The 21,395-nt window shown below is 42.0% G+C and overlaps 1 protein-coding gene across 4 annotated transcripts in view; it reads right to left on the reverse strand.

Annotated features, from left to right (window-relative positions):
* The window catches only part of senp6 (SUMO specific peptidase 6), a 105,201-nt gene that overhangs the window by 81,211 nt on the left and 2,595 nt on the right, over positions 1-21,395 (reverse strand). For 3 of the 4 annotated variants that reach the window (XM_008122062.3, XM_008122066.3, XM_008122055.3), the window contains exon 2: positions 4,102-4,195. In XM_008122062.3, coding sequence (XP_008120269.1) covers positions 4,102-4,195 — 94 coding nt within the window. The remainder of the gene's footprint in view (positions 1-4,101; positions 4,196-21,395) is intronic. The other variant, XM_008122070.3, reaches the window with a different exon arrangement.

Here is a 21,395-nt window from a genome sequence, read left to right on the forward strand (position 1 = left end):
TATTATACCCACCAGGACTTTTCAGTACTTCTAAGTACGTCTACAAACACTAGCTTTCTTCAAGCACCCCATTATCTCTCTTGTTTCTCAATGGCCCAATTTTGGCTACATTGTTATCAATACAACCCACTCCAAGCTTGTTATTACAGTGTTCCCTCACTACTTTTCGCGCTTTCGCTGTTTTGCGGTTTTGCAATAAACTCTAAAAGAATATTAAAAATCATAAAAAATTACAATTTACAGCCTAAGGAAGGAAGGAAGGAGAAGCCAAAGGGAGAGAAAAGGAGCCCAAGAGGCAACGGGAGGAGGCGATTTATCAACACATGATTGGTTGATAAAAACTTAAAATAGTGTATAACTACTAGAATAATGTATAAATATTAAAATAAATATAGTGTCCCTACTTTGCGGATTTTCACTTATTGCGGGTGGTCCTGGGACCTAACCCCAGCAATAAGTGAGGGAACACTGTACAGGGAATAATATCCGATGCGTTCTAAATCTGACTGCTTCTACATGCATATTGGACTGAGAAGCTTTTTTTCTGTGGTTTCTATGCTTATGGGAATTTTTCCAGGATTACGTACTAGAATTGGCAAGGCCCACTCCACTCACTTTCTCTCTTATCCGCCCAAAATGTTTAGCCACAATCTATGTAATTTTCAACCATATCTTTTCCCCATTTCTCCCTCTGTCCTCACACTTGATATACACAGTGATATTTCTAAGTATGGAGTACATTGCTACAGAAAACTACAGACATCAACAAAATTATATATATATATATCTTTCATACCTACAACTTATCTCTATTCAGGAAAAGGTCATTTGAAACAGAAGATAGGCAACTTTCATTCTTACCACTGGACAAACCTATTGTTTTTTATTTCACTAACAAGTGTAATTAAAACACATACTAAAATAACACCCTAGTTAAAATGTCATATTAAAATTATTTTAAATGAGACTAAACCCTAAGTTTGCTATTATTTCTCCCACCTGCTAGATTGTCACCAGGCAAAGAAAAATCTAAAGACTTCAAAGGCAGAGCAGGTGGATGATAACATGGTACATATTACAACAGCTATGAAGGCAAAAGAAAGCTGCAACTGATGAGAGGCCACCAGTCATCATGTCAACCATACTACTGGATCAAAGCTTCTCTCTGTGAAAACTGTGCCTTTATCACAATGCACTGCTTTCCACACATAAAACAAATTAATGCACAGGCATCTTCCAAGAAAGAAAACAACAAAAGTCCTGTGGTGACCGGCAAGTGGCAACAGTGGCAAGAATGTGAAATTTGGAACCCACTGGCTACAGACTGGTAGATGGCTGGTGAATATGGATTCAGTCAATCTAACGTCCGAGGACGTTAGGCAGTTCGGCAGCTGTATCCATGACAGAGAAGTCCTATTTAGGATCCACTCAGCTCATCCCATATGGAGAGGGGACTAGAAAAGGTGCCCTAAACATAGTCTGCCTCTCTCATTTATCCCTGACTGGACTGCCGCACTCCGAGGGGCTACCATCTTGAGATCAAAAAAGACAAATGAAATTTGGAACATGGAACATGGAACAAATTCAATTGTCAAAGGGACAGAAAGTGAGGTGAAAACTTCTAAAAAGGGGCTTCTTCTTCTTCTTTATTCGTTCAGTTATTTCCGACTCTTCGTGATCTCATGGACCAGTCCACGCCAGAGCTTCCTGTAGGCCATCGCTGCCCCCAGTTTCTTCAAGGTCAAGCCAGTCACTTCAAGGATACCATCCATCCATCTTGCCCTTGGTCGGCCTCTCTTCCTTTTTCCTTCCATTTTCCCCAACATCATGATCTTTTCCAAGCTTTCCCGTCTTCTCATGATGTGGTCAAAATACTTCATCTTCGCCTCTAATATCCTTCTGTCCAGTGAGCAGCCGGGCATTATTTCCTGGAGTATGGACTGGTTGGATCTTCTTGCGGTCCAAGGCATTCTCAGGATTTTCGTCCAACACCTCTCACATCCATAGGTTACTATGGGGAATACCATTGCTTTCACTATGTGGACCTTCGTTGCCAGTGTGATGTCTCTGCTCTTCTCTATTTTATCAAGGTTGGTCATTGCTCTCCTCCCAAGAAGCAACCATATTCTGATTTCCTGGCTGCAGTCTGCATCTTCAGTAATCTTCGCACCTAGAAATATAAAGTCTGTCACTGCCTCCACATTTTCTTTCTCTATTTGCCAGTTATCAATCAATCTGGTTGCCATAATCTTGGTTTTCTTGATGTTTAACTGCAACCCAGCTTTTGCACTTTCTTCTTTTACCTTGGTGATAAGGCTCCTCAGCTCCTCCTCACTTTCAGCCATCAGAGTGGTATCATCTGCATATCTAAGGTTGTTAATGTTTTAAATGCAGCCTTGGATTTGTCAAGGATTAACACCCCTGTGGTATTAGTTTTGCTGGCTGTGCCCCTGTTCAGAAGTTTTCACCTCACTTTCTGTCCCCATGACAATTGGATTTTGAAAATCTGGCTTGTTACGGAAACAAAGATTGGTGATAACGCTTCAGTGGAGACACCTTTTCCCATGATAACTCTTCCAGGATGGGATTTCCCTTCCTAGGGGTAGATTTCTCTCAATTCCTGTTGTCTCATCCCTGTTCTTAACTGTGAGTCGGATGTATGTCGTATATATATATATATATATATATATATATATATAGAGAGAGAGAGAGAGAGAGAGAGAGAGAGAGAGAGAGAGAGAGAGAAAGTGCGTGCACGCTTTGGATAACACAGAGAAGGATTCACACCTCTGTGGTTGGAGGTACACTTAGAAATTATATATATGGTACACTTAAAAAATTACCTGTTCCAACTTACATACAAATTCAACTTTAGAACAAACCTACAGAACCTTATTTGTAATGTGGGGACTACCTGTAACAGTTTACAGGATTCTAGTGCAGCAGTTACCAAACTTTGTTCTCTAGAACCCTAGGGTTCCACAAAAGCTTCCTAGGAAGTCCATGATAAATCTTAAAAATCCTTTTTTAAAACATCTATGTCAAAGTATCTTATTGAAATTCAATGGTTCTTTGCTGTAAAAACAAAATTTGACTCTGTACCACTTAATGTTTTTTGGGTAAGATTAAAAATATAAATCTGTTAGGAGCGGGAAAAGCTATCTGAACTCTGCTCCCCTATGTTGCGAATCAGACTTTTCATCTTATACCAAAAACAAATTTAGGAATGAGCTGGTTGCCACTTTTCGGCCTTATGACATAAAGTTTAATTTAAAAACTATTTTAAGTACAAAAATACAACGATTTCATCGATCGCATTACGTATGAATCCAATATTTTCTTGCACCAAAGTATAAGGTTATGGTTGTATTTATTTATTTATTTATTTTACCACATTTATACCTTTTCAACCCCAAGGAGGATTCAGAATGGCCTTGCACATCAGCAACAAAATGTTTTCTCTTCATTTACAAACCTACCACATTATACAAAATGCTCAGGCAATAGGATCAGATGAAAGAAGGAACAATGTTGTGGGTTCACAATGCTTAATAAAAATTGGAGACAGAATAAGGGTTCCATGGGGGGAAAGTCTTCTGAAGGTTTTCATTACTAAAAAAGTTTGGGAACTGCTGTTCTAATGGGAGAAGAGCCCGAGAATGAACTCTGCTAGCATTTAAGATTACTAAACCTAAATCCAGATAGATTAAACCCATTGAATTAATGGACATTTAGTAAGAATGTACTTTTACATGTTACACTGACTGGAGCTAACAACTTGATTTTCAAATTCAGATTTGTTTGGGGTTTTAAAAAGTCTAAATGTCATATGCTTTATGTTCCCATATTCTGCTACTTTGTTTCAAAGCATTGTGAAAGAAGAAAAATTACTGTAAGATTTATTTCTGAAGTGATTCATGATTTATAAAGAAAAATTCAGCTTATAACATCTTTCACAATTACAATAATATCTGTATGTGTACAATATAATTACATCACAAACATTAGGAACTAGAATTTTAGGGAACCTTGAGTTTTTATTAATCAATTATGACAATTCTCCACAATTATTTTTAACACCCTGTAGTAAATTATCCTTACTCTTTCTCTGTACCTCCTTCACTTTCTTCTGAATGATCAAAGCTCCAGTTATTTTTAAAACCTCCATCCCTCCTGGACTGTGATTTATCCAAAGCTGAAATAAAAACGAGTTATGATCAGTTTTGATTCCAAGCTAGTCAACACAACATAAGAAAACAATCTGCAGTTAATAATCCCACTGTTCAGTAAATAGACAAAAAAGTATATTTAAATGCTATTTCACTTTATTATTTAACAGTTTCGTTTAAGTATTTTTTTCCCTTATAAGGAGAATTAAATGAAAGAAAGTAATATTCCTACAGTAATTCTGCACTCATACAATCAAATACATTACTCAAGGAATAGCACTGATGTCATCTGGAGGGGAGCAGTTTTAATTATTTATATCTAATATCTTTAATTTGAAATAACAGGAGCCTATCGTATGCTGCGAGATTTTGAGAATATAATTCTTGGAACAGTAGTATATTTTCACCGTAAACTTAAGTCATTACCAGAATAACCTCACTCACTAACTTACTCAGGTGATCCCTCGTAGCTTGAGGATGATGACCCTCCAAGTATAGTGCCTTGGTGGTGGATGCGTAGGTGACCGTAGAGCCCTATTCTGGACCCGCATGTTCTTCCACAGTGAGGACATTGGTTTCCAGATAGAAGGGGTCCTGGTCAGGGTTGGCTTGATGCACCTTTCTCTTTGCAGAGATTTGCAAGATTTTTCGGAGGTAACGCTGATGAAATTGTTTCAGGAGTTGAGCGTGATATCTGTCCATGTTTTGCAGGTGTATAGCAGGGTTGGGAGGACAATAGCATTATAAACAAGCACCTTGGTATCCTTACGGATGTCCTGATTCTCAAGCACTCTCTGCTTCATTCGGAGAAATGCTGCACTCGCAGAGCTCAGGCAGTGCTGTATTTCAGTGTCAATGTTGACTTTTTTGGAGAGGTGGCTGCCAAGGTAGCGAAAATGGTCAACATTTTCTAATGTGACATCATTAAGCTGTATTCCTGGTATTGCAGAGTGATTGGCTAACGACTGCTGGAAGAGCACTTTGGTTTCCTCGATGTTCAGTGAAAGGACGAGCTTCTCGTATACTTCTGCAAAGGTGTTTAGAGTAGCTTGTAGATCTTCTTTTGAATGCTCACAGACTACATCATCATCAGCATATTTATTTATTTATTTATTGTACAACATTTTTGCCCCGCCTTTCTCACCCAAGGGGACTCAAGGCGGCTTACAACACCCGGCAAAATTCAATGCCAAACAATCAATAAAATTAACAACACATTTAAAACCATTAACAGTAATCAGTAAAAAAAATTATACAAACATTAAAAAGCATTAAAAACATATAAATTACTTAATTCCATTCTTCCAAGAACCTTGTACATAGACCTTAATTCAGACAGTGTCAATATCTGCTTACTCATTAACTGCTTGCGCACAGAGCCATGTCTTTACGTTCTTCCTGAAGCCCAGAAGGGTTGGGGCCTGCCGGATGTTACTGGGGAGGGCGTTCCACAACCGAGGAGCCACCACTAAAAAGGCCCTGTCCCTCATTCCCACCAACCGTGCCTGAGAGGCAGGTGGGACCAAGAGCAGGGCCTCTCCCAACGATCTTAGCGTTCTTGATGGTTCATAGGAGGAGATACGTTTGGACAGGCAAGTTGGACCAGAACCATTTAGGGCTTTGTAGATCAAAACCTGCACTTTGAATTGGGCTTGGTAGCATATTGGCAGCCAGTAGAGCTGGCATAACAGTGGAGTGGTATGCTCCCTGTATGTCTCCCCAGTTAACAATCTGGCTGCCGCCCATTGTACTAATTGGAGCTTCCGGGCCGTCTTCAAAGGCACCCCCACGTAGAGCACGTTGCAGTAATCCAAACGGGATGTAACCAGAGCATGGACCACCGTGGCCAAGTCAGACCTCCCAAGGAACTAGCGCACAAGGTGGAGTTGTGCGAATGCTCCCCTGGCCACCGCTGAGACCTGGGGTTCCAGGTTCAGTGATGAGTCCAGGAGAACATCCAGACTGCGAACCTGTGTCTTCAGGTTCCAACACAGGCTGTAACCCTATTACCTATTCAGCCTTACGACTGACCAGGAGGACCTCTGTCTTGTCTGGATTCAATTTCAATTTGTTCGCCCTCATCCAGTCTGACACAGCGGCCAAACACCGGTTCAGGACCTGGACAGCCTCCTTAGTGACAGGTGGGAAGGAGTGACAGAGCTGGACATCATCCGCGTACAGATGACACCGCACCCTGAAACTCCGGATGATCTCTCCCAGCGGCTTCATACAGATGTTAAACAGCATGGGGGACAGTACCGACCCCTGCGGGACCCCACAAGTCAACAGTTGTGGTGCTGAGCAGGTGTCCCCCAAAGACACCATCTCGGAACAACCCTCCAGAAAGGACCGGAGCCACTGTAAAACAGTACCTCTAAGCCCCATTCCGGCAAGGCGTCCCAGAAGGATACCATGATCAACGATATTAAAGGCCGCTGAGAGGTCCAGCAGAACTAGCAGGGACACACACCCCCTGTCCAGTTCCCGGCGTAGATCATCAACTAAAGCGACCAAGGCTATCTTGGTACCATGCCCTGGCCTGAATCCAGACTGCACCGGATCCAGAAAATCAGTGTCAACCAAGAATGCTTGGAGTTGTGCGGCCACCACACATTCCACGACCTTGCCCAAAAAAGGGGAGATTGGAAATAGGCTGATAGTTATCCAATGGAGTGGGGTCCAGTGATGGCTTTTTCAACAGCGGTTTGTTCACAGCCAATTTAAGGCTCGCTAGAACAATGCCTTCCCGAAGGGAGGCATTCACCACCACCATATTGTAGTTCTATAACAGATGTTACTGTGGCCTTGATTATGGCTTTCAGTCTGCTAAGGTTAAATAGTTTGCCATCTGTCTGATAGATTATTTCCACTCCGGTGGGAAGTTTCCCATTAACATGATGTATCATAGCAATGAAGATGGAAAATAAGGTAGGGGCAATAACACATCCCTGTTTGACACCTGATTCCACTTTAAATGGGTCGCTTTGGGAGCCACTGCTGTCCAAGACTGTTGCCATCATGTCATTGTGGAAGAGCTGCAGGATGTTCACAAATTTGTCAGGGCACCCAACTCTTTGGAGAATAGTCCACAGAGCACTGCGATTCACTGTGTCGAATGTCTTTGCAAGGTCAATTAATGGCATGTACACAGGTTGATTTTGTTCCCTGCATTTTTCTTGGAGTTGCCGTGCAGTGAAGATCATGTCCACTGTTCCTCTGGAGGGATGGAAGCCATTCTGAGATTCTGGGAGGGTGTGTTCTGAGACAGGTAGAAGGCAGTTTGCAAGGATTTTTGCAAGGATGTTCCCAGTGGAGATTAGAAGGGAGATACCTCAGTAGTTTCCACAGTCTGGGCTTTCCCCTTTTTTGAAAAGGGTGATGATGGTGGCATCCTTGAAGTCTGTTGAGGTTTTCTCGGTCACCCACACTATTTCAACGAGCTGGTGGAGTTGTTGTGTCAGCTCAGATTTACCCTCTTTAAAGACTTCAGCAGGGATCCCATCAGGTCCGTTGGCTTTGTCATTTTTTTGTTGGCTGATGGCAGTGCTGCGAGCTCATACCTGGGGTTTGTTGTTGCAGGATTTGCGAGAGGACCTCTTCAGCCACATTGGAGCTGTGATTCAGGAAGTTTTAGTAGTGCTCTTTCCAATGTAGTGCGATTGATTTTTTGTTCTTCAGAAGCTTGGTTCCATCCGATGAGCATAGAGGGTGTATGCCATGATTTCCTGATCCGTAAATGACCTTAGTGGTGTTAAAGAATCCCTGAGCATCATGGATTTCTGCCAAGTGTTGGATTTCTTCAGTCTTCTTTGTTCACCAGATGTTCTTGAGTGCTCTGGTTGGACCTCAGCTTTTACACTAGCGTAGATCTTTTTCTTAGCAGCCATGTCTGAAAGGTTTTCCTTTTCTTATCAATTAACTCTTGGATCTCTTTGTCATTTTCGTCAAACCAATCTTGATGTTTCTTAGTTTGATATCCAATGGTTTCTTTGCAGGCTATGATGATGGAGGTCTTCAGTTTGTTCCAATGTTCCTCAACATTTTCAGGGTGTTCTGTGGGTAATGATTCTTGAGCGGTTTTTGGAGAAGGGCTTGTTTGGAGGGCTTGGGTGTTCATCTTTTTATGCCTCATCTTTTTTTCTTTGGAGTCTGCATTTGGGGGTGATCTTGACAGCCATCATGGATTGGATTAGCCTGTGGTCTGTCCAGCAGTCACCACTGCCTGTCTTGGCTCTTGTGAGGAGCACATTGCAGCGGTCTCTGTCAGGTGTAATTACATAGTCTAAGAGGTGCCAATGCTTTGACCGGGGATGCTGATGTCTTGTGCTTTGTTTTTCAGGTGGAAGAGCGTGTTGGTGATGACAAGGTTGTGTTCCGCATATTTGGTGAAAAGCAGGATGCCAATCGAGTTGCTGTTTCCAACCCTATCAATCCATCGAGGAGGGATTGTCACCTTGTCACCCCCCTCCCCAACCAGAATAACCAGTGTTTAGGGGGCATATATTACTGCTTCCCAAGAGTTCCCCAAAACATTCCCTTAACCCTTTAAAGGTCATAACCAGCACTTTCTATTGTGCCCGGAAACAGACTGGCAGCAAGTGGAGCTGCTGCAACAGAGGGGCTGTCTGCTCCCTGTAGCCAACCTGTTAGCAACCTGGCTGCAGCTCTTTGAACCAGCTGAAGTTTCCGAGCACTCTTCAGAGGCAGCCCCACATAGAGTGTGTTACAATATTTTTTATGTATTTATTTACTAGACTTATATCCCACCCTTCTCACCCCCCAAGGGGGATACAGGGCGGCTTAATCCAGATAGGATGTGTTGTGAATGAGCCTTCTGGGGTCAACGATACTACTGATAGTAGCAGGAAGAAAGGCTCCTCGGGAGCAAGACTCATTGGAGGAGTTAACAGAGAAAGAGGCTTAGAGAGATATTTGAGGAATCAACAGATGAGGAGTCATTTGAAGGTTTTGAAGGGGAGGTTGGGCTTGAAATGGACGTTGGGGGCGTGGTACGGGGCAGAAGAGGATGGCATGGAATGGACACGTGCTCCAGAGGGTTGTGATGGGGAGACTGGGCTCACTGGTAATGGGGACGCTGAGGAAACGTGGGATCCTTCAGGATCAGACCCAAGGTGGTCTAATTGGAGGAGTGGGGATAGTTCCACAGCTGCGGGTAGGTCTGGGCGTCGGCAGGACGGTTCCAGCTCGGATGAGGAATGGGAGCAACCTGTGGGAAGTGTGGTGCCTGGCTCGAGTTCTGAAGACAAGTTGTAAATAAATTGAGAGCATTGATTTTATTCCGGGTTACTTCTACGACGGGGGCTGGAACTGTGTGGATTTTCCTTAGACTGCATTGTGATTACTGTCTGCATTAGTTCGCCTCCGTCGTTTTGGCTACTTGTGTCAACCCATTGACGAGGACTTCGCTGTGACGACTTCTCATCTTGGACCTTGGACTGGACATAAGTTTTGGCATTACCATTCGCTCCCTATTCGGGCTTGGCTTCGTTCTCAAGCCTGTAACTACTCTCCATTATCGACCGCTGGCTTCGTTCCTGACTCTGCAATTACTCTTCGCTCCCAATTCCAGTTTGACTCCTGGTTCTGCAGTTACGCTCCATTACCGACCGCTGGCTTCGTTCCTGACTCTGCAATTACTCTTCGCTCCCAATTCCGGTTTGACTCCTGGTTCTGCAATTACGCTCCGTTACTGACCACTGGCTTGGTTTCTGACCCTGCAGTAACTCTTTGCCCTTCGTTACTTTGTTTCCGGTTTGTTTGCGCTGCCTCCGGCGGCAAAGTTTGGCCCGGTTTGGGACATTATTTGTTTTGAGCCTTAAAACTCTATTTTGTAGCCCAGTTGGGATTCTGTTTATTTTCGACTCTTGGGAATTCAGCCCATAGTTTGTTTTGCCTTCTTCAAGTTATCCGGCAATTTTGAGCCGAATCTAAACAGTTTTGTTTTAATCCGGATTATATCTCTGGATAATCCAGATTATACTCCGGTTTGGTTTTTTGGAGTTTTTTCAGTTCAAATGTCTTTTTCACACTGAAGTTTAAGTGTTGCAAGCTCCTGTGTTTGTTTTATGAGCTTTTTTGAGTTGTTTATGAACTGTATTTCCATCCATTGGCTGGTGTCTGACCTTGACAGGATGTAACTAAGGTATGTACCACTGTGGCAAGATCTGGCTTCTCAAGGAATGACTGCAGTTGTGCACAAGTTTTAATAGTGCAAAGGCCCTTCTGGTCACCGAAAATACCTGGGCCTCCAGGTTCGATGCCAAGTCTAGGATGATCCCCAAACTGCAGACCTGTGTCTTCAGGGGTAGTGTGACCCCATCCAGCACAGGATGAATCTGCATTCCCTGGTCTGCCTTCTGACTGAACAGGAGGAGTACCTCTGTCTTGTCTGCATTAAGTTTCAATTTGTTTGCCCTCATCCAGTCCATTGCATCCTCTTGTAAGCTCTTGACTACATTCCGACAACCTTTCAAAAAGTCGTATGTCTTTCACAGAACTATGTTTGGCAGTTTTGGAATTTGCATTCTTTTACAAAAGAAGCAAGAAAAGCTTCAAATATTTGCAAAAGTTCACTACACCTGCCTGCAGAAAGCTAGCTAGGTAGACAAATATCTAAACCAGAAAAAACTTCACCCCCTTGAAGTTGAGTAATTCGATAAGTCACGTAACAAAACACAGACTTCATTTTAGGGGTTATCATCTATGATGGTTCTGTTTTCTTTTTATCCTATCCTATCCAATTTGTTGTCGATCTATTCCTTTGGGCTTCGCACAAATCTACCATTTGCCAAAAATATATCAGGACTAAATTAATGCATCTTATCCACCAGTTGAAGAACAGAAACAGTATTTCAAATACATTACAACTGCTATTTTACTTTCTGCAATCAAATTGATACAATCTCTACAAGTAAAATTAATTCTCATTCACAATTCTTTTAGCTTCAATTGTGAAGCATTTCTACAATCTATGTCACTAACAAATTAGGAAATGGTATTCTGCTATCTGGTTGTTTTCTAATATCCTATTTTTCACTGAATGTGTAGGTAAAGGCAAATGTAACAAATACTGAACACATTAATACTTCAAAGGATCTTCCTCTCTATACATGATTCAAAAGAACACAGAATCACCAAGCATTTGCACCATTTATACTTTTATTAGTAAATATGTTGTACCACTTATACTTTCATTAGTAGTTAGTCACTACAGTAGTGGCAAGTAATCTATAAACAGATGATCAGTTACTACCGTATTTCCCCTAAAATGGGACATCCCCATAAAGTAAGACCTAGTAGAGATTTTGGTGACTGGCCAAATATAAGACCTCCCCCGAAAGTAAGACCTAGCAGGAAGGAGCCCTCCCCCCCTCCCTTTCCTCTCGCTCTAGCCTGGGCCAGCCACTGAGGGGCTCAAAGGAAGAGAAAAACTCAACCATCCAGCCCCTTCCCTCCCTCCCCAGCTCCCTGGGAGGCCCCGCCCCGCCCACTCAACTCGCCCTTGCTGGATTTATCCATCAGCAGGGAGCACGTCCCCACTGCCATCTTCCCCCTCTGGTACGGGAAATGCCTGGATGTACAAAGGGCAGGCAGGCAAGCAAGCAAGCAAGCAAGCAAGCAAGCAAGAAGGAGCCCTCTGTGCCTTCCTCGTCAAGGGCTCCTTGTTTGCTTGCCTGCCTGCCGTTTGTACATCCAGGCTGCTGCTTCTGTTGCTCCTTTTTCTTCTGCAGGGATGCTTCTGCAGGCTGTTGCCAATTTGGAAGAGAAGAAAAGAGAGCAAAAACAGGAGAACGAGCAGGCTCCTACAGTCCCTCACCTGCCTACTGCTTTGATAGAAGAGGAAGGAAGGAGACGAAAAGGACGAGCTGGGTCCTAAAGTCCCTCCCTCGCGCGCGCCTTCAGTAATAAAGACAAACATCGTTTTTGAAGGCTTTCATGCCTGGAATCACTGGGTTGCTGTGGGTTTTCCGGGCTGTAGGGCTATGTTCCAGAAGCATTCTCTCCTGACATTTCACACACATCGATGGCAGGCATCCTCAGAGGCTGTGAGGTCTGTTGGAAACTAGGCAAGTGGGGTTTATATATCTGTGGAATAATCTCCAGGTGGGAGAAAGAACTCTTGTCTGCTTAAGTCAAGTGTGAATGTTGCAATTAATCACCTTGATTAGTACTGAAAAGCCTTGCAGCTTCAAGGCCTGGCTGCTTCCTGCCTGGGGGAACAAATATGGAACCAGACACTGAGCATCTCATTAGCCAAAAGCAGGCTCATAAGATTTGTGCAGTGTGCCTAGGAATTTGTTCATAGGTTTTTTTTTTAACTATAGTCGGCCCTCCAATGGTCTGAGGGACACTGAACTGGCCCCCGGTTTAAAAAGTTTGGGGACCCCTGGTTTAGACTCATATCATCCACTTCAAAGCAGATAATCTGGATTAAGAAACCTGGATTTTGTGACAGTTTAGACTCATATCATTAACTTCAAAGCAAATATCCTCCTCCGCTTCAAAGCAGATAATCTGGATTCAGAAACCTGGATTTTGTGACAGTTTAGACTCATATCACCCACTTCAAAACAGATAATGTGAATTCAGAAACCTGTTTCCTAGGACAGTTTAGACTCATATCATCCATTTCAAAGCAGATATATGGTTATGTTGTTTTGTGATGACAACTCTGTACAGTATATAATAAATGTTCTCTTTTTTTGTCCAACAATAAATGTGAATTCTTCTTCATGAAAAAATAAGACATCCTGTGAAAATAAGACCTAGCACATCTTGGGAGCAAAAATTAATATAAGACACTGTCTTATTTTAGGGGAAACAGGGTAGGTTTTGAAACACCACAGCATAACAATTATTATTCACAAATTTATTTATTATTTATTTATTTGAAACATTTATATTCCGTCCTTCTCAGCCCGAAGGGGATTCAGGGCAAAGAACAACATACATACGGCAAACATTCATTGCCAGAACATAAAATAAACTATAAATATATATAAACAATAAAATCAGTTATCGTCACATTAAAACAATTATTTAAAGTCATCACAAGTCAGCCATACTGGTCAGCAGGATAAAAATTCCTACTGCAGCCATTATTACACTGTTCCAAAGGCTTGATTCCAGAGTCACGTTTTTAGCATCTTTTTAGGGACCAAAGGGACAGGGCTGATCTAATCTCACAAAGGAGGGAGTTCCAAGCGGAGGGGCAATCACTGAGAAGACTCTGTCTCTTGTCCCCATCAATTGCGCCTGTGGCGGTGGTGGGACCAAGAGCAGAGCTTCCCCGGAAGATCTTAATCTCTGCAGTGGTTCATAGAGGGAGATGCGTTCGGACAGGTAAACTGGGCTGGGGCTATTTAGGGCTTTATAGGCCAAAGCCAGCACTTTGAATTGTGCTCGGTAGCAATCTGGCAATCAGTGGAGCTATCAGCAAACATGTGATTAGCAAAATTCCTAGCAAATACATATTTTTTTTGGATGCAGGAAGATGAAACACTGTGTACCAGTACCACAGGTACAGAGGTCGTATCGTATATTATTTGAAGGGGAAATTAAAAGATGGAGACCTCCACCTTTTGAAGCACCCCACATCCCATAACTATTTGAAGGTATATTTAATGGGGGTTTTGTTTGTTTTATGAATACATTATAACAATTATATAACTGATAAAATTAGAATAAGGTAGAACTATTAGAATTGTCAGTGTTGTACTGTATTTTTACAATGCTATGTAAAAATAAAAGAAACAAAAAGGTTAATAGTTTAAAAATGTATATTTAATCTGAAATATAATTTAATATTTACCCTGTTTTGGGAACAACAGTAGATTTAAGGGCTCAGCTCTTTGCTCCACTGAGTACAAAAGGACTGATACACATACAGAAGTACTTTAGAACAACTGCCTCAAAAACATGGTTTCGTACCTTATTCCCCATAAAACTGCTACACAAGTGAAATTCAGTTTGAATGGAAATGATTACTTGCTCTAATTTCTGTAGAGAATAGGCTTCCATGATCTGTGTTAAGATGTCCATATACATTAATGAGATGCTTCCTCTTGACTACAATCCTAAAGACTTTACTACAAATAAACTACAGTGAAATCAGTGGAACATACTTTGGGGTAAAAATACACGAGATTAACTCTCAGCTGTATGTAGAAAGTGAATGAACTCCTTCTGTGGTTCCTAGCATTCTGACCCTATCTTCTACATCAGGTATTTATGTAACAACAATACAGTGTTCCCTCATTTATCGCTGGGGTTAGGTTCCAGGACCACCCGCAATAAGTGAAAATCCGTGAAGTAGGGACGTTATATTTATTTTAATATTTATACATTATTTTAGTAGTTATACACTATTTTAAGTCTTTATCAACCAATCATGTGTTGCTATATCGCCTCCTTCTCCTCCCGTTGCCGCTTGGGCTCCTTTTCTCTCCCTTTGGCTTCTCCTTCCTCCCTTCCTTAGGCTGTAAATTGTAATTTTTTATTATTTATAATAGTCTTTTAGAGTTTATTAAAAACCATGAAATAGCGAATCTGCGAAAAGTGAACCGCGAAGTAGTGAGGGAACACTGTACTGCCATCATTCTGTGCCTGGTGTTCACAAGCTCAAAAAGTTTTGGGGACCCAAAAGAAAGATAGCAGAATGTCAGAAAGTTAGTTTTACAAACTTATTACAAGCAATTTTTCCCTGAACTGTTCCATGAGCAAGTCACATTTGTAAAGAATGATGCTGGAGAGTGATTAAACACAGAACTTTTTCAACTTTTTCCACTCACAATTCCTTTCCACCTGAGAAATGTTTAATTGAACCTGGGTATATAAAATGGTATAAAATCAAACATTTACTGATAATAAACCAGCTTTTGCAAGGCTTGCTAAACCGGCTGATTTTCCTTTTTGTGGAGTACAGCTGAAGCATTTTCTACAGAGTCCTCTGTGAACACTGCATATTATTGCAAACAGATTTGTATAAATGGGTAGCATTCAGAAGCCCTTCAGCACTGTCAAATTTTTGTTACCCTAACATTCAAATAAGGGGACCGCATTTGGGTCGGTGCTACTTTCCCCAGGATATTAGATGAACCCTTTTGATTTTCCACAAGAAAGTAAAAATGTGGCTCTGTGACCAAGCCTTTAGAGAACCTGTACAATAAACAAACAGATATGGATTGACATGTTATGACTATAGGAACGGCCTAGTTTATGCTTGTGGATTATGTGATCAATTATGACTATGATTTTAAATGTTTTTAATTGTTTTAATTGTATTTTTTTTTAAATGTCTTTTAATGTATTGTTGTCAAGGCATTGAATAACTGCCTTCCATGAAAAGCTGCCTTGAGTCCCCTTCGGGTAGAGAAAGGCGGGATATCGCAAATAACTAAATAAACAGTTTAAGAAGCAGTCATTTCAACACATGATGGGGAACTAAAATGCTATGGGAGAATTACCCACTCAAAGTATTTCGGGTGGTCAGGGAGCTTCTCCATCCTCACAAGGGGGAGGGGGTTCCTGATCACCCAGCAACTCGATGTTGCAATTTCGTACATCATTTTGCAGAGAAAATCGCTCAGATACGCTCCGACTTAGATGCTGGGTTGGTTACAGTACCAAAAAAGATAACCGAGGCAACTGCTTGTGTGGTTTTGATGGATTCATTTCAGCCTGTTCAGCACAATGATGTCAGAGGGATCCTTGGGGCTATGGGGGCGACCACCTGCGCTCTGGACACTTGTCCTTCCTGGCTTATTAAACTTGCCAGTGTGGGATTGGTAGATTGGTTTGTCGGAATCATTAATGCTTTGTTTGATCAGGGACTCCAAGGAAGCCCCTCGGGCCCTGGACTAGTGTATGGCTGCTGTGATGGACTGAATGAGGGCTAACAGGCTGAAACTTAATCCTGACAAGACAGAGGTCCTCTTGGTCAGTTGTTCGACTGATCGGGGTATAGGGTGGCAACCTGTGCTTGACAGGGTCACACTCCCCCTGAAGGCGCAGGTCCATAGTCTGGGGGGTCCTCCTAGACTCAGAGCTGACGCTTGATGCTCAGGTGTCGGCAGTGGCTGGGAGGGCCTTAAATTAAAGCTTGTGCGCCAGCTGTGACCGTATCTCGAGAAGTCTGACTTGGCTAGGGTGGTCCACACCTTAGTTACCTCTAGAATGGATTACTGTAATGCACTCTACGTGGGGCTGCCTTTGAAGATGGCTCGGAAACTACAACTAGTTCAAAGATGAGCAGCCATATTGTTAACTGGAGCTACAATAGAGTTCCAGCTAAACGAGCCTCCGTATTATCCGAGGCGCCGCTGGGGCACCCCTCCCCCTCCTTCTCTCGAGCGAAAGGAACTCAAGGAGAGGGAGGAGGAAGCGCCCCGCGATCGCTGCTGCAGAAGCACTCGTGGGGTGCTTCCCTGGGCCGAGCCCTCGCCCCTTGGGAAGCACCCCACGAGCGCTGCTAGGCAGCAGCACCCGTGGGGTGCTTCCCAAAGGGCGAGTCCTCGCTGAGGTACATCTCCCCAGATCTCCCTTGGCCAGGTCCTTGCTGGAGGAAAGAGTTTCCCTCCGAGGCTGTCCCTCCGAGAAATGAGGAGCATGCCACGAATTTTCCTCAGCCAGGCCACTGCTGGAGGAAACTCTTTCCTCCAGAAAGGGCCTGGCTGAGGGAGATCTGGGGAGACGTCCCTCAGCGAGCCCTCGCCCCTTGGGAAGCACCCTGCGAGAGTTGCTAGGCAGCAGCAATCACAGGGCTCTTCCCTAAATCAGATTGGACCCGCCCCTTTATCTCGGATAACCGGGATTCTACTGTAGTTACAGGGAGAGGTCAACTCTGCTGTTTAAACAGCTCCACTGGCTGCCATTAAGTTTCCGGTCCCAATTCAAGGTGCTTACCTATAAAGCCCTAAACGGTTCGGGACTGGCCTATCTTCATGACTGCATCTTTCCCTACAAACCGGTGCGATCTCTATGATGTTCTGGGGAGGCTCTTCTCTCGCTTCCTCCCCCTTTGCAAATGCGGTTGGTGGGAACGCGGGAGAGAGCCTTCTCAGCAGTAGCTCCCCGGCTCTGGAATTTCCTTCCCAGGGAGATTAGGTTAGCTCTGACCCTCTCTGCCTTCTGGAAGCTATTAAAAACATGGCTGTTTTGTTGTGCTTTTGACTAGACAAGCCCATTATAACCTGGCTCATATCCATATTGAAAATCTCCCTGTCATTTTATAGTTTGTCTTCCATTCCAGATTTATCTCCCTACCTGTCTTGCCTTTTGGATATATGTTCTATTTTGACATAGACATTCTCTCCTCAGTTTGACTGTCACCCGTATTGTTGTGCTATACTGTACTTTTAATGCCTTAAATGATTGTTTTAATATTTTTGTTTTAATTATGTTTTATTTAAATTATGACTTGTTTAATTAGTTTTTAACGTTGATGCTTGTCTTAACTCTTCATTTTATGATGTTATATGATATGCTGGGCTTGACCCCATGTGAGGAGATGGAGGCCGCATACAAAAGAAAGATGGAATATAAATAAAATATAAATATAGTCACGGATGGCTGGATGGACACCACAGCTGTATTGGCTTTCCTAGATATGATTCATCCTGTATTTGGTGTTTTGCAAGCCACCAATGTTAATTTCAATACAACTAGCACTCATTTCCAGGCGGCCAGACAATTCATTTCCTTCTCTTCTGTGTCAGCATTTCAAGGCAGTCTTGAGAGACTGCTAGATCCCATGTAGAAAAAAGTTGAAGATGTTCTGCTTCAAATAGGTACAATCACTGCTGTTGAGAAGCTCCAGAATTCCTTCAGAATAGATCAACTGAATTACTTTAGAATGTGTATGCTAGTAGAGCAACAATAAGCACTCTCAATAAGGTGAAAAGTAAGCATCAGTGAACGAAAAGCAACCAGAAGGAACTCATTGTTCTTATTACCACACTTCCCAAAAACACCTGAAATTGCAAGTCCTCTTCCAAATCATTTTTATTCATTCTTGCCAGAAAGCTACAGCATTTATTGGAAACAATACTGGAGGGGGAACAAAACAGACCCAATATTTTTGTCTGACTAATGACTATTGACACAGCCTACTGCATAAATGTGTACAATGGTCACAGTCATAACTGACTCATACAATTGTTATCCAGTTATCACAAGCTGATCACCAGTATACAGTGAGCATTCAGTATCCTATGGGGTTAGGTTCCATGACCCCTGTGGAGACTGAATTCTGTGGATACTCAAGTCCCATTACATACAATGGCATAGGAAAATGGTATCCCTTACATAAATGAGGTGAACAGCTCAAATGAGGGCCAAAGAGAACCTGAGGATCTATGAAATCAGCATAGTGCTCACCATATAGCAAAATCAAGATCAGTTGAAAGAAAAGCTTCAAAATCACTTCACAAATGCAGGACTCAAAATTGACAAGTCAAGTCAGATGGTACCTGGCATGAATTCTAAATACTGTATGCCAAGAGCATTACAGGACCTTACCGTACCACAATAAATATAAATATTTACCACAGTGATTATAATTGCCCATCACATTAAATTATGATTTGGAGAGAGATGTATGATTCTTATATGTTTATGTTTTCCTCCTCCATTATCACAATGAGGTTTAAAATACTTCATTTTCACTTCTGAAACACAGTTTGACATAAGCAAACCTGGAACCTCTGCTAATCCTAGGTATGATTAACTTAAACCCATTGCCTACATAAGCCAAAGTTTAAAGTAGCTTACCTAAAGTGAAACATAGTTTAAAATTGGTTTACCTCAAGTGAAACATACTAAACATTATATTTAGTTAGCCAGGTTTAGATGACACAGCAAAACAGATACATAAGCTTCTGAAATCTTTGTGGTTTTACAGGAGGAAAGGATGAGCACATAAACCAGTGTAAAGAGTAGGTTCATTTCTCTCTCTCTAAATGTCAATGTAGGTTGATGCTCTCTTGTAACCTTTTATCCTGAAAATAAATCTACTAATGCTGATTGCACTGGCAACAGCTTTGTTTTCCTAGCCACTCTTTGATGGTATATAATTTAACATGGAGTTATAGACGTAATTCACACGTGCAGGCAGATTTGTGAATCACATCAGGAACAAACCTGCAAAAAGACTTCTACACCAAACAGCAATTATGTGTGAAAACACCTCCACACACTATTGCAACAATTTTCACCCCAGTATCATTAGTCTCATTTGGGATAACTAACTTTTACAATGTAATTGAATTGCCGCAACACCAAAACAATCATATGATACAGATAGCTTTCCATGTGGATCAGCCATCAGTGTGGGTTATTGCATTGTGAGTCAAGCTTAAACCTTTACTTTCAACTTGCTTCAATTATGCACTGTTATTTTTCTGGCACTATGCTGTTACATCATCTCAAGCAGATCCTTCGCACTTTAAATGAAAATAAGGAAATACACTAATAATACACTGGGCATTATCACTAAATCAATTACAAAGATATGTGACAGAAAAAAGGCCACTCATTTTTGCAAACCATGACAAAGCAGTGTCTTCCTGCAAAGATCTTTCTGCAGAAAATGTTGAATATAAGTATCTGTCCAGATTTTTCTTGATCTTATTAACTGAACTACTGTAATGAAATCACACTATCAAATTTCAAGGAAAATATTATTCAAAATAATATACACAAAATAATTATCAGTAATTAGAGAGAAAATACATCTGCTGTATAAATGCATACTATTATAAAACATGTGCAGTTGTTTGAATGCCTTCACAGACGTGACTGGGAAAGAATACATTTCATTATTATTAAGGGAGCTTGCCTAACTCATTAAAATCTTTATATTATAAAAAGAAATTAAATTATCTCAGCTTATTTGTGTTTGAACTTAACAGCAAACTTTTTACTCTTCATATACATTCCTGCAGTTTTTCTTAGTTAAGGCCACAATCCCACATACACCTTCCAAAGTTTTATTTCCCGGTAAATATATGTAGTATATATGACCGCATTTCCAAGATGTATTGGGTATCAGAGAAAAAGGATATTCTTGCCTCAGGCAAGAAACAGTCAGGCTTTGAATCTGCAAGGCCATTAAATGCTAATCCATCTAGCCATTTGCAGCATTCACACTTGCCTCAAACAGACAAGAGCTCATTCTCCCACCCTGGGCATTCCACAGATTATATAAACCCCTCTTGCCTAGTTTCCAACAGACCTCACAACCTCTGAGGATGCCTGCCACAGATGTGGGTGAAACGTCAGGAGAGAATGATTCTGGAACATGGCCATACAGTCCGGAAAACTCACAGAAACCCAGATATTCAAACTAGATGTGGACATGAAAATTTCCCACCAAAGGCCGGCTTTGTTGTCCATTCCAAACATGTAGTAGCTATTATATATAATGGGACTTGGGCATCTACGGTACGGGTTTTGTTTTCTACGGGTATCCTAGACCAAAACCACAGGAGGTATCAAGGGTCCACTGGATTTGGAAGGAGTTAAGGAAAAGGATGGAGGACAGTCCACCTTTGTGGGCCAGGGCCAGCAGCCCAGCATGAAAATGGCTGTTATATCCAGTCCTAACATAAACATTAACCTCCTTTGCCTGCCTAGGCTCTTTTGAAACCCCTGCACCTACTAACATCCACTCTTTAAAATCCAAAGATTCAAGACTCCCATCTCCTTCTTCCCCTTAAACCTGCACCTGCACTACAACTTCCAAAAACTATATTGAAAATATCTCTCCCACCCCCCAGGGAAAGATGATACTGTATATTCAATTTCATCACCCTTAAAACAGGTACTGGTCATTTGTAAGCAGTTTGCTATTAGCACAGCAGCTCATGGAATAATGGAAAAGACATAGACTGCATTTTGGACCTATCGTGAATTGGATTGCTGTGAGTTTTCCAGACTATAGGCCATGATCCAGAAGCATTCTCTCCTGATGTTTCGCCCACATCTATGGCAGGCATCCTCAGAGGTTATGAGGTCTGTTGGAAACTAGGCAAGTGGGGTTTATATATCTGTGGAATATCCAGGGTGGGAGAAAGAGCTCATGTCTCCCGGAGGCAAGTGTAAATGTTGCAACTGACCACCTTGATTAGCATTTAACAGCCTTGCAGCTTCAGAGCCTGGCTGCTTCCTGCCTAGAGGTATCCTTTGTCGGGAGGTCTTAGAAGTCCC

The sequence above is a fragment of the Anolis carolinensis genome, chromosome 1, assembly GCF_035594765.1.
Source record: "Anolis carolinensis isolate JA03-04 chromosome 1, rAnoCar3.1.pri, whole genome shotgun sequence".
NCBI lineage: Eukaryota > Metazoa > Chordata > Lepidosauria > Squamata > Dactyloidae > Anolis > Anolis carolinensis.